General features: G+C 33.7%; 1 protein-coding gene and 1 pseudogene across 1 annotated transcript; both read right to left on the bottom strand.

Moving 5' to 3' along the window:
• Positions 3,367–5,839, bottom strand: LOC104741737 (probable zinc transporter 10). Its single transcript, XM_010462651.1, has 3 exons — positions 5,131–5,839; positions 3,920–4,069; positions 3,367–3,795 (listed from the first exon to the last, which is right to left on the bottom strand). Exons 1-3 carry the CDS (start codon positions 5,770–5,772, stop codon positions 3,490–3,492), a joined length of 1,098 nt encoding a protein of 365 aa, XP_010460953.1. The 5' UTR covers positions 5,773–5,839; the 3' UTR covers positions 3,367–3,489.
• On the bottom strand, positions 8,092–8,760 carry LOC104743684 (annotated as a pseudogene).

The following is a 14,574-nucleotide window of genomic DNA, read 5'->3' on the forward strand; positions in this document are numbered from 1 at the left end:
GTTTTTTTAAGTAAAAAGGTATCCAAAATTTCTCAAAATCAGTTTTTAGTAATTTTTGAAAAGAAAGTGTTAAGTTTGAATAACAGTGGATTTGATATGACTTTTATAAATTCTTGATTGAATAACAAGAGATTGTGAGTTATTTTGAATGATTTTGTTAAAATGTCAAGTTCAATAACATGAGATTTGAGAAGGGATTTAACAAACACAAGTTGAATAACACATGATTTTAAAAGAAACTCAAAATCTTTTAAAATCCATGTTTCAATACCCCCTCTTAAAATTTAACATGTCTAAATCCATAGACGACTAAGAACAAGGATTCTATCGGCTCAATATAATTGCACCTCATATAGTTAACAAATGGTTTATAATGAAATTACTTAAATGAGACATTTATTCTTTCAAAACAGCTGATTTTATTAGAAAAGTTGTCGATGGATACAAAGTGCTTAATAACTCATTGATAGTCGATTATAACAATGAAGATTTAAACATAATTTAATTTGGGAAGTTGGGTACATTTTGGCCTGGTTTACGACACGCACATTTATCATTTATGCAACATGCCCTACGATAATCAGAGCATAACATGCTTCCACACTCGAGGTATGTATCGCATATTCCTCCATGATTCACATCGATGGTTTTTGTATTCATCGCTGGTAATGATAGACACTTGCAAGTTCCATTGTCGCAGTATCCTAATACTGGGCCTCTCTGACAAGATTGTAAGCCGTGACACTCAGAGTTTACGTCGCATCGCTTGGCCATTGCAAGATCTTCTCCTGCATAATCATATGAATAATGTGTCAGTTCAAACAGTAAAACAAATTAGACTTCTCTTTCAGACGAAAAACTTATATATGTTCCCACATAAACCTTAAGATGCATCTAAAACATATAGATTTCAATCGCATAAAATTTTATTTCTCCAAGTTTCTTTTTATAGTATAGTTATATGTTATTTTACTAAGTAAAGTGAGAAATGAAAAATATAATACTTACGGAAGACAACGAAAAGAAGAGTAACAAATAAAAACAGCTTCAACGAGACATTCTTCATTTTTTAAGTATATGTATTTTTTTTCTCTTTGCTTTCAATGGTGAAACTAAGCTATTCTTTATCTCTATTTATATATAGTGCCATTTAGCAATAAAAGCTAATATATAATTAGAGATTTCTTTCTCTATTTACGATGTCCACCTTAGAAAATATTATCTTTTACAATAAATTATAGTAAATATTCATTTAGTGTATACATTTACGTTACTTATAATTAATAAAAAAATATTTAAATAAAAATGAATTAAGTAAAATAAATAAAACTTTAATTAGTAAAAAAAATACTATGAAATTTTTATTAATGATAATAATGGAATTCAACTTTTAACAGAAAATAAAATTATCATACTTGAAATTTTTGAATGTGTTAATGAATTTTTGAATGAAAGTAAAATTTAAATGCATGTTAGAGTAAAAAAATGTAACTGTAATTAGAAAAAGGTACTTTACATTTCAGATTTTTTCTAAAAAGTATTGTATTATTTTGATTGTGACATTTAGTTGATGATCCAATATAAAAAATCTATTTTTCACAAAAACTACTACGATAAATCTACGGGAGTGTATTCAACTTTACATTTTAGGTGATTTGTGTTTTCATAATATTTTAAATGATTTTGATGATTTTAGGGAAATTGATATGATTTTTTTTAAAAAAAAATTCAAATCCCCACCTAAAACCATGAGATTTGGATTTCTGAATTTCTAACTAAACAAATCCTCTCAACTCCTCAAAAATCCCAAAAAATCATTAAAATCTAAATACACAAACTGTTTTGAATATTAGTGGATTTTAAAGTAAATTTTTAAATCATCACTTCAATAACAGTGGATTTTAAAATATATGATTGAATAACATAGTATTTGTAAATTTACACAAATCACCTAAAATGTCAAGTTGATTACATGAACTACTACAATAAATCTAATATATATTTTAAATTGTGCTTCTCTTTTTCATTAGGCCTTTTAGGGTTATGTTATTTAAGAACCATTTTTATTACTAATTTAATTTTATTTAAATTTCAGCTTTTATCTAGAAAATATTTTATAATTTTAAACTATGACATTTATGATTTATTTAATGATCCAAGTTATGTAATCTATTTTCACTTACTGTAATAAATCTACCACTTTTTAAAATTGTGCTTTACCTTTTTCATTAGGCCTTTTGGGATTATTTTATTTGAGAAACATTTTTTTTTTTAATTATTTGAAGAAAAAAATTAGTAGATTTTGTCTATATTTTTATTTTGATGACACTTAATATTTTGATGACATTAGGCATCGATGCAATACAGGGAGAATATTTATCACAAATAAAATTACTAGAATAAATCTTTAGCTGTTTAATATTGTGCTTTACCTTTTTTCCATTAGACGTATAGGCTGTTACTATATCTAAGAAACAGTTCTATTTTTACTTCATTATACTTTAAAATAATAAATTTTATCATTATAGAACAGACTTTTCTTTCTTCAATTATAATCTATTTTGTCTAATATAGCTCAGACTATAATTTTAGTTATGACAGTCAAGATATGGAGTCTATCTTCCACAAATATATTTATTATAATTATAGAAACTGTATTTTAGCCTATCTGTATTTTTAAAATAGTCTTTATATAATTCATATAAAATAAAATATATAATTTAAATATAGATTGGAATATATATATATATATATGGATCAAAATTATTGATTTGTCTGGCAAGTTTTAAAAGAAAGGGATTCTAGAGCATATATGTGTCCAATAATTTTTTTTATTTTCAAGCATATATCGTAGGCTTTAAATATATATAAAATATGAAAATATGCAAGCATATTCGATCATATAACTTCACGTCTATTTGATTTTGATATTTCTAAAGCCTAGCTACGATATAACTTATGTCAGTTGCATCGACATGTGACCAGTACAATTTAAATTAGTATATGTATGTTGTTGATTTACACTTCGTCTATACGATTAATTCTCGTTATATATTTCAATATTTAATATCTCGGATTCAAAAATTTTACAATAGTAAATAATCTATTTACGTTTAAGGATGGTGGAGATGCTAGATCTCTTTATCGAACGATTAAATACCACCACTTGATTTATTAAAATATTAGTAATTTACTCATAGTTTCATATTAATATAACATCCTAGATTCATTTTACGTTTTGATTCTGTTTATAACTATGGTATTCTAAACGTACGGAATTTACTTAAAAGTTAAAACGTATGTAATATTAGTATCATTGTTATGTCGCTATTCAAATTCAACTCCCCATCCGCATAACTTAGATAAGATAGTTTTATTTACATTTATTAGCTATTACACAAGATATATGTGCCCATTATTTGGTGTGCAAAAGATAGAAAAAAAGTCAATACATCTATTTGTAAGCTCCACTCTTTAACTTAAACGTCATTAAGCCCACTTGGCCATGACGGACATGCCACCAGCACCAAGCAAAACGGCGGCATATGACTTTAGTTGAAGCTTGATGCTCCTCTGCATTTTTTTACCCATAAAATCGGCAGCTAAAAGGTCAACTAAAGCCATGTAGATGAGTAATCCAGCCGAGGAAGCGTTGAGCAACCCAACTGTTATAAGCGAGTCAGGGCTATTCTCTTTGTATGTTTTAGATATTGCCATCCCTAGAGCCACTCCAAAAGGCGTTGTCACCGCGAAAAAGAATGCCATCACCGCTTTTTTAACCCACCCGTACTCCGCCTACATATATATGTACTATCAAGTTCTCATCATATGATTTCCATATCAATTCTTTCAAAAGCAAAACTATTTGTAAAGAAATGAAACCAGAATTGATAGGAGTAAAAGGAAAGGAGCAATTCACCTGGAGGATACAACCACCGAGACCCATGCCTTCGAACATTTGGTGGAAGCAAAGAGCAGCAACGAGACCTTTGATGGTGCAAGTATTGTTAGTGGCTCCTACTGATAGTCCTATCACTATCGAGTGCACCACTATTCCTAGCTCCAATACCTGTTCCATTTTATTCATTTTAGTTACTCACCTATCAAATCGTAATTAGTTTAGATGGTTGTCAATAAAAAAAGGATGAATCATATATAATTAGTGGAATAAATTGAAACAAAAACTGACATATATAGCCTTCCTATGTGAATCATCAATTTCAATCACATGTAGAACCAAGTTATAAAACTTTCACTTTTACCACAAGTTTTTGAAATTAAAATCAAGTTTAGAGTTAATTATATAAAGTTTGAAAAAAAAAAAAAAAGAGCGAGATCGGTGAAGGAGTACTAACGATTGCAATCACACGATACCGTAGAAGCTGTAAATAAGTCCCAAGTTCCTTATCAGTCTCTCCATGACTATGACCATGACCATGGCCATGGCCATGATGAGATGTCACTTGCCCCATCTCTTGGTCAGGAGTTTCAGCTGATGCCACGTCAGCACGTAGATCTTTCCTTCCTGACTTGGTGAAGACGCTGGTGGTAATAGAGTCAACCATGAGTGTGAACACGGCGGAGATCATGGCAACAAATCCGGTGAAAGGAAACTTGTGCCAGGGGTTATCGTTAAGACAAGGAGATGAAAGCATGTCGAAAGAGTCAGGTAAGACGTGCATGAAACCAGTAGAGAGGATGATTCCGGAGGCGAAAGATTTGACGATGAGGAAGTGAGATTTCTCCGGTTGGAAAGCCGGAACTGACCGGNTGCAAGTATTGTTAGTGGCTCCTACTGATAGTCCTATCACTATCGAGTGCACCACTATTCCTAGCTCCAATACCTGTTCCATTTTATTCATTTTAGTTACTCACCTATCAAATCGTAATTAGTTTAGATGGTTGTCAATAAAAAAAGGATGAATCATATATAATTAGTGGAATAAATTGAAACAAAAACTGACATATATAGCCTTCCTATGTGAATCATCAATTTCAATCACATGTAGAACCAAGTTATAAAACTTTCACTTTTACCACAAGTTTTTGAAATTAAAATCAAGTTTAGAGTTAATTATATAAAGTTTGAAAAAAAAAAAAAAAGAGCGAGATCGGTGAAGGAGTACTAACGATTGCAATCACACGATACCGTAGAAGCTGTAAATAAGTCCCAAGTTCCTTATCAGTCTCTCCATGACTATGACCATGACCATGGCCATGGCCATGATGAGATGTCACTTGCCCCATCTCTTGGTCAGGAGTTTCAGCTGATGCCACGTCAGCACGTAGATCTTTCCTTCCTGACTTGGTGAAGACGCTGGTGGTAATAGAGTCAACCATGAGTGTGAACACGGCGGAGATCATGGCAACAAATCCGGTGAATGGAAACTTGTGCCAGGGGTTATCGTTAAGACAAGGAGATGAAAGCATGTCGAAAGAGTCAGGTAAGACGTGCATGAAACCAGTAGAGAGGATGATTCCGGAGGCGAAAGATTTGACGATGAGGAAGTGAGATTTCTCCGGTTGGAAAGCCGGAACTGACCGGGCAAAGAACGGGAGGCAAACACCGATTAGACTGGTGATGAGGATTGAGAAGATTGATATGAGTTTGAGATCTAATGCTTTGTTTTTGTTGATACATGTGCTGTTGGATTCGGATTCGCAAACTTTGGCAGATTGAGAGAGAGCTCCGGGGAAATGGGAGATGGAGAGGAGGAGAAAGATAGCGACGGCGGCATAGATATTGACAGGAGAGTTAGTCATCATTCTCATTGTTTCTTATGGAGTTGTTTTGAGTTTGGTACAAAGTATACTTTGTCTTAATCTTCTTATAAGAGAAGACTAAGCCTTGATCTCAATCAAAGTAAGTGTCGACATTACTAATAAATGTCAACATGTATTGTTAAGAAAATACTGAAATACACAACCAATTCCAATTAACTTATTCTAGCCAAGGGGCAAGAGGCATGTTCTGGACACACACCTAATTTATTTTAATAGGTGCTCACTTACAGAAATTAAATAAATCATACTAGTTACGTAGTTCTTGGATAAAGGATAAAGATATACAATTTCATAATGTTCATATAATTTTTTGATTTAAATAAAAATAAATTGCAACTATAGGTGCTGTCTCGTGTTGTATACGGAAGTAATAAATGGAAAGTATTCAGAGAAGTGTGATATTATTGTACAGAGATGGTGGTATATATATAAGTCAATTTTCTTGACACTTGTTCAAAACTTATATAAATATATGTTTATTAATTATTACTAACATGTTGAAAAGATTTACATATCATCATATATGTTACCCACGTTATACAAATATAAGCAGATTTGTTGTTACCCCGATTCAGATACATATGATATGATAATGAACTAATAAAATTACAAATTTAATAACACAACTTATAAAATATTTGAATAGTACAAAATGTTTAGTCAAAAAATGTACGGTTTTTTTTTTCTTTCGAAAAACAATGTTACATAATAAGTCAACAAACATCGGATTTATATTTACATGATAGTATTGATACATTTGTATAGTTTTAGGATGATGATATGACCTTTTGATAATTTTTTACTTACAGTATTAATCTATGTAGTTTTTGGATATTTAATTACATGTCGGCTTTACACATTTTTTATATGAAGAATGATGTTTATATATGGGTTCTTTTTAATCATTGTACTATTTAATGTACATAAGGATAAGCAAGCCACACTCCATAGTCCATATGTACGTTGTGTACGTTTCTTTTTCAAGTACATGACCTGATAGGCTGATACAATAATGAAAAACAATTGTAGAGTATCTTTCGTTAAAAAAATTATAAACCCTATGTTGACTTCTAACTTTTATAAGTTGCTAATCCATATGGAGGAGGAATGTTTAAATAAATAATCATTGATGTGATTGTCATTGAAGCAACTAATTAAAGCTATAAGCAAATTGATGACGGTTAATGGTTTTCTGGTTTTAAATAGTTCTTGAAGGATGATCAATTAGAGGTTTTGAGCTTAGCTTGATGAGAAACCATGCACTTAAGACTCGTACGGGTAATGACAGACTTGTGAAGTTTGTGTAACCAACAATATTCTATAAAATCTCAAACTTAAAAGACAAAACAAAAATAGTAATTAGGTGAATATGTTTTTTCATTTTTTTTTTTTGGAATCGAACAACAAAATAAATTTTAGTGATGTAGACCTTGGGGATCAGAAGCCCATTGTTGACATACGGTTCGTTGACTTCATGATTTCGTAAGAACGTACTTCGCTGACTTTACTTCTACTTACTGTTCATAAACATCACTCTAGAATACGACATCCTTTTAATCAAAGTTATTAGTCGTGTTCATTTCGAAGCCGTGCAACCACCGTAAATAAAACAATCAATTATCCAAAAAAAAACCATCTGATTCGTTGCAACGACGATCTAGAAATACATAGTATATTCGAAATATGTTATGATTGGTATATGGATGGGTGATGGGTCGTTCTAAAGTTTATGTTGAAACGGTATATGATTGGTCCAGTGGCTTTGCATAAAATTTTAATACTAGCTAACCTAGTTTTAGAAACGTACATTACACAAACACATGCCTTACATATATTGGAGCTTGGTCTTTTGGGCGTTTGAGTCAAAACTTAAAACGTATATGAAGAATAAATTTTAAACTATCATATCTCAATATCCAATAATGCCGGAGTCGTTAAAAGTCAATGGAAGTATTGGGGTGATAAGATGAGATATACTCCGTATATATGGTTCTTGTGACTATAATATATCTAGAAGATGAGTCATATAAGCTATGAGTTCAAAAAAAAAAAAAAAAAACTATACATCACAACCGCAAACTTGGAAATAAAAAGCCGATATAACCTTGGGTTGTTTGAAAAGGCACCATCAACCAAACCGATAAGACAATTGTGAAAATGATTCTCCATCTTTGTTTTTGATTGAGAGATAAAATTTTGATAGTTTTATATAAAAAAAAAATTAGATGGGTCTTTTAGAAAAGTGCATGCATTAGAATTTCTATTTGGTTTACTTTCTATTATTAGTTTTTTTTTAACATCTAATTTTTATAAATTTTGTTCGAAAGTATACAAAGAGTATACCAGCCATTGAGGTGGTATTGTAAATAATTGGTACATTGAAGTAAGAAAAGACACATGCTTCGAGAGTTTATCAGCTCCAGAGTTCTTCTCACGGTTAACATGTTCTAATGAAGAAGATGGGAGTTTGTTCATCCAGAATCGAATGTCGTAGAGAAGTGAACCTAATTTGTGATGTTCTCTCGCCTTGTTAATCAGATTGGTTAATTCCAAATTGTCTCCTTCAAACCAAACATGTCGAAATCCTAGTGTCCATATCACCTGAAGAACATGAAGGAAACCTAGAGCTTATGCTTGAAGGGCTGAATAAGAAGCTGGTAGTTTTGTGCAACCTGATAAAATCATTCTACCATAATGATCTCGAAGTAACCAGCCTGTACTAGTAAATGTTCGTCCCTGTACAAATCCACTATCAAAGTTACATTTAAGCCAGCCTTCAGGTGGAGGATCCCATTGGTTGCTTCGACTGTGATTTCGATGTCCATTGGTGTTGTCACATGTATGTTCCTGTTGAAACTGGTTTATTTCTAGCCATTCAGTGACTTCTTGAAAACCTTTTTGCACTTCTCTATTTGGATTGCGATTGATCTTTCGGAATAGGACGTCATTTCTTGATTTCCATATTCGCCACAACATCCATAATGGTAATAATCTGTGTTCAAGGGAAGTTGACTCATTCTTCTGAAGGTTAATCAATAACTGGATATTACCTTGAGATCATCAATGAATCCATGATGTTGTCCATCATAATTGGTGACACCACGCCAAATCGCTTGAGTATGTATACACTTGAACAATAAGTGGTTTATTGTTTTTTCCTCCAGACAACATCTTTGACAAATTGGGTCGGCTTGTATGTTCCTTGTTCTTAGTCTTGAGGTTGTAGAGATAGCACCGGATAAGCATTGCCATAAGAAGTGTTTAATTTTTGGGGCAATGTTGAGTTTCCATACTTCTTGTTTTCACTTGATCGAGCCATGAGGGGGTTGTATCATATCTTCTGCCTCTATATGAACATGTGTTGCAACCCAATAGCCTGAACGGACTGAATAGAAAGCATCTTGAGAGTAGACCCATTCATAAGTATTGGTATCAGCATGCTGTGAGAGATAGAGTTCCTTTGCTAATTGTTGATCTTCTGGGTTAAGAACACCTTCAAACACCACTGGGTCCCATTCTCTTTAATTTGGTAACCAAAGATCTGAAACAGTCATTCCGATATCTAGAACTGGTCCACTTGCTGGGCGTGGGGGAAGGGTTGGTAACCAAGGATCTGTCCATATACCAGTTGTTTTACCATCACCAATACGAACCCGTAGACCATTTTGAAGAAGTATTTTACCTTCTTGTATTGATCTCCATCCATAAGAAGCATGTTTGCCATTTTGAGATTTCAAGTATGACGTTTGGGGATAGTATAGGCCTTTGTATATCCGGGCAAGTAGACTGAAAGGGTTAACAAGGATTCTCCAAGCTTGCTTTGCAAGTAGAGCTAGGTTAAACTTGTGGAGATCTTTGAACCCAAGTCCTCCTTCTTTTTTGTAGGGATAGCCATTCTATCCCAAGCAACCTAAGGTATTTTCCGTTTACCATTTTCTATTCCCCACCAAAATGAGGACACCACACTGACAATTTCATCATAGATTGTAGCTGGTAGGAGAAAGCAATTCATCGAGTAGACAGGAAGGGCGATGACTATAGACTTTATTAAAATTTCTTTCCCGCGGGAGAAAGATATTTGTGAGACCACCCTTTTGCACGCTCCTTCACTCTCTGGACTATATATTCAAACAATTCCACTTTTTTTCTTCCAAACTGTTCTGGAAGGTCAAGATATTTTCCTCCTCCGCCAATGTCATCAATCCCCAAGAGTCTTTGTAATCTGCGGCTCTTGTGTTCTGGTATTTTCATTCCAAAAATTACAAATGATTTGGAATAAGTGATTTTCTAACTTGATGCATCTTCATATCGCTGGAAAATGGAAGCTAAAGTCTCACAATTGGAAGATGTAGATCTATAGAAAAACAGTGAGTTGTCAGCAAAAAAAAAGATGTGAAATTGACGGGCATGTTTGTGTAATCTTCGTTCCTTGAATCAGTCGCGATCTCTCTACTTCCTTCAACATATGGCCTAAAACCGCGAGTTGGTTGAATCTTGCCGTATGGTGAGCCGTTAATTAAGACTTCATATGATACAGAAGTGACACATTCCATTGTCCACTTTACCCATTTAGGTTCAAAACCTAATTGAAGCATCACTCATTCCAGATAATTTTGTAACTCACTGTACAAAGACTGATTTTGTAACTCACTGTAGAGAGACTGATTGGGCGATAATCTGACATATGCTTTGGATCCTCTATCTTCAAAATGAGACAAAGTTGAGTCTGATTTAGTCTCTGGTCGATTTCCCCTGTTTCAAAAAAATGTCATACCATACAACATACATCTGATCCAATTGTGTCCCAAAACTGATGATTAAAGGTTGCTGCAAAACCATCGAAGCATGGTGCTCGATCTGCTCCAATAGAGAAAACCGCATCACGTATTTCTGTATCAGTGACTGGGAGGATTAGTTCTCTACTCATTTCATCTGTGACCTTGCTATCAAAACCGGTTAAGATCTCCTCAAAATCTGAATATTGGTTTGTGGTAAAGAGGTTTGCAAAGTATCCTTTTGCTACTTTACCAATAGCTTCATCTCTAAAGTGTTCCACACCATGATCATTGAGTATAGATTTGATCTGATTCCTTGCTTTTCGGGTTTTTGTAGTGGCGTGGAAGTATTTTGTGTTCCTATCTCCCAGATGAAGCCATCTGTTTCTGCTTTTGAACATTCCAATATGTTTCTTCATCCTGATAGCTTTATTAAGATCAGATTTGAGTTGACGTACCGTTGAAGAAAGTATCAAGTGATTCCTTGCAGCTACATCAATACGGTATTTCAGACTGTGGATTTGTTCAGCTGAATTTGCTTTCGAACGTCTCTTCCAATTTGCTAATTCTCGTCGGCATACTCGTAGTTTATCATGAATACTGCTATTATCCTCTAGTCGACCCTTCTGCCAGCTATTCTGAACAGCTTCAATAAAACCATCGGATTGTATATAACATTTGTCAAAGCGGAACCGTCCACGTTTAACACAAACCTCTTCTGCTACATCAATTATTACCGGAGCATGATCAGATCCTGCTATTGGTAAAAATTCTGACTTCGAGGCTGGATACATTATTTTCCAATCTGAGTTGATGAAGACGCTGTCTAAACAGCACTCAATTGTTTCCTTTTGTCGCTTTCCAACCCAAGTAAATGGATTCCCATCAAAAACCATGTCTTGCATATTGCAGCAATTTACCATATCTTGAAAGTTTCGAAGACTTGAATTACTACTTAGTTTGCCACCTCTTTTCTTTGAACCTTGAAGAATCTCATTAAAGTCACCGCACATCAACCATGGTCATGTTCGATTAACTGAAAGTCTTTGAAGTTTTTCCCAAAGGTGGTGTCGTTCACTGGGAAGAGGGTGCCCATAGACGCAAGACAAGTAGAAACTGAAATTTTTATATTCAACATAGAGATCTACAAGTCTTACATCTTGGGAAATTACTTGAACAGAGACATGATTTTTCCACAAAACAGCTAGACCCCCACTTAAGCCCCTTGGTGATACAATACACATATTTTGAAACCCCAAACTAACACCTTGATCACGTACATAATTGTCTTGCTGTTTTGTTTCCACTAGGAACACGTTGCATCTCCTCTAGGCGTCGAACTGTCAAGGATGTTCCCAGACCTTGACAGTTCCAAAAGCCAACTCTCATGGAAACTTTGGTGGAACAGGCCCCACCGCGGCTCTATCTTCAGAAGTTGTACTCATCACATCATCCAAGTCATCCTCTGTCTTTAGTTTCAGCTTAGTTTGGTCATCCAGTTTTCTTTTACGAGAACTGCTTACTTCATCAGTTGAGGCTTGTTTCTGTTTGCAAAATTCTCTCGACAACAGCTCTGTGGGATTTAGTTCTCCTCCTGTATCATTAGCAAAAAAAGGAACAAGGTAAAATATATTTTCCTCACCATTTATTCCTTCACCAATGGCAGTGTTGGGAGAGTCATCTGAAGAGATGTTAGCTAAAGCATCATGATTCTGATCAATATCAGAGAGCTCATCAGTAGCATCAGGTCCCTCAAGAATCTCTTCAATTGGCACCTCCTCTGGATCCTCCTCTTCTATAGGATTTCCTTCTTCATCAAGTTCCTGAATGTGTACTCATGGGTTCCCAGGATAGTTGTCATCTCCATCATCATCATCATCACCGTCAGAAGCATTTTGTCCGCCATTCTGGATAAGGCAGCGTCCAGAGTCATGAGTCATCATGCCACACACATCGCAGAAACCTCTCAAACGTTCGTAAAAGAAACTCATAACCGTGTTTACTCCTGGGGCGAACTGGTAGTTACGTTGAAAGCGAAGTGGTTGATCCACATTCCAGTTGATTCGTAGTCGCATTAATTGGACCCTCGTAGTTGTAGTTTCATCAAAGTCCACCTCCATCTTCTCCCCTAAGGATTTGGCGATGTTGTCGATGACGCCCACATTCAGATATTGCAAAGGTATTCCCCGAATTTGAATCCAAAACGGAATGAAATTGAGGGAATTGGGATCCATATCAGGGGTCCATCATTGTAGAACAAGCATTCTTTCCGCAAAAGACCACGGACCACGGCGAAGGACAGTCTCCAAAGATTCGTCTGACGGAAAGATGAATTGGAACCTTCTTTGTTCAACAATTCTTCCACGGACAAAGCCAACTAAACCCCAAGAGCGGGAAAGAGCCGCGATGGTTTGGCGGAGGTTTTGTTTCCGGAGCATTAGTGGTCTTCCCATCAGACAAAAGCGGTTATCATTTTCTGCTTATTGGACCACCGCTTGGGGGAGAGCAATTGGGGCATCATCGATTCCCAGAGTGATGTTTTGTATCGCTCGACGGATATTATCAGCCATGATATAGAGAGAGCAAAATTTGATTGTGGGAGATATTGAGAGTTGCAGATTTGGAGTGATGAAGAGCGAAACCCCAAACCTGTTCTTTAAATAGGACTGGATATATCTCTGTACAACTATTTTAATATTATTTTTTAATTTAACTTTGACCAAAACTAAAAAGATTTAAATATAGTATTCACCTTATACGGGCATTTTTTTAATAATAATTACAAAATTAAATAAAAACTTCAAAAATATTGATTATGACTTGATAATGCTAAATCACAAGTTTGTATTATGCATCAGTGCACAAAATTTAATTATATACTAGAATTTACCCCGCGGTACACCGCGTAGCTATATTTTTTTTAGTAAAGAAAAATGTAATTTGATTAGTAGATTAACTATATATATGACTAATGTTATGCATATTTTAAATGTATATCCCTTATTATTTATACATTAGTTAATTTACAATTTCTATATTTGAGGTTTCTCAATATACCCCGAGATATTTGTTTACATAATCGTAATTTAATTAATTTAATAGGATCTGACTAATATTGTAATGTTGTTAACAAAATAATAAATGAAATTTTAACCCATGTTCTAGCATTTTATTAATAATATTTTCAATTTATACTAATGTTACTATAGCCCGTTTTGAAATATAACCCTATTTTATGAGATTTTTAACTTTTATAAGTCCAAACTTTCTTAATATTTCAATTTTTATTAAGTTTAAAAATATAAATAATCATATTTTTTAAAACGGTGTTAAAATATGAATAAGGTAAACCAAGTGAAAGATAGAAAATATTATATGGGAATTCTGATAAAATAATATTACTGTAAAAATGATATAAATGTTAAAAAAAATTCTTGAAAAGAACATTATACCGATGGATTTCATAGAACTCAGTTTTAGATAATTCTTTTAAGGCACATGACTTCCAATTAACCAATCTAATTTTTGTTTGAGTCAAACTTTGTGAAACAACCCGTTTTTTTTTTTAATAAATACAAAATATAATTAAGCATCTCAGACTACTTAACTAAACAAACCCAAACCACAACTCATTATTAAACCAGCAACAAACATCATGCATAGCGGAAACATACTAATAATACCAAACCAATATATCATTATTACAATAACAATCCTAGCCATTCTATCCAACAACCTAACATGACTCTAACCAAGGTTCCAACAACAAAACCATACATAACCAACATCACACAAACGAGACCCTAGATCATCCTCCTCCTCATCGCATTGATTTCACGTTCACACTTTGCCTTTACCTGCACCGCAAACACAAATTGAGATGCATGAGTATTTAATAAACACTCAGTGAGGCAAAAATTCAAATCACATCATATGCTAAAAAAATCTAAAGTTTTATTAACTTAATGTATTAAATAGTAATTTAAATAATTAAATATAAAATTAAATAAAAGTG

This window comes from Camelina sativa, chromosome 14 (assembly GCF_000633955.1).
Source record: "Camelina sativa cultivar DH55 chromosome 14, Cs, whole genome shotgun sequence".
Lineage (NCBI taxonomy): Eukaryota > Viridiplantae > Streptophyta > Magnoliopsida > Brassicales > Brassicaceae > Camelina > Camelina sativa.

Excerpts from the sequence above, each read along its gene's own strand:
- LOC104741737 (XM_010462651.1), bottom strand. The coding sequence starts at position 5,772 with ATGAGAATGATGACTAACTCTCCTGTCAATATCTATGCCGCCGTCGCT. Across the intron at positions 4,070-5,130 it reads GGTATCGTGTGATTGCAATC|GTATTGGAGCTAGGAATAGT; the intron begins GTTAGTACTCCT and ends AAAATGGAACAG. Across the intron at positions 3,796-3,919 it reads TCGGTGGTTGTATCCTCCAG|GCGGAGTACGGGTGGGTTAA; the intron begins GTGAATTGCTCC and ends ATATATATGTAG.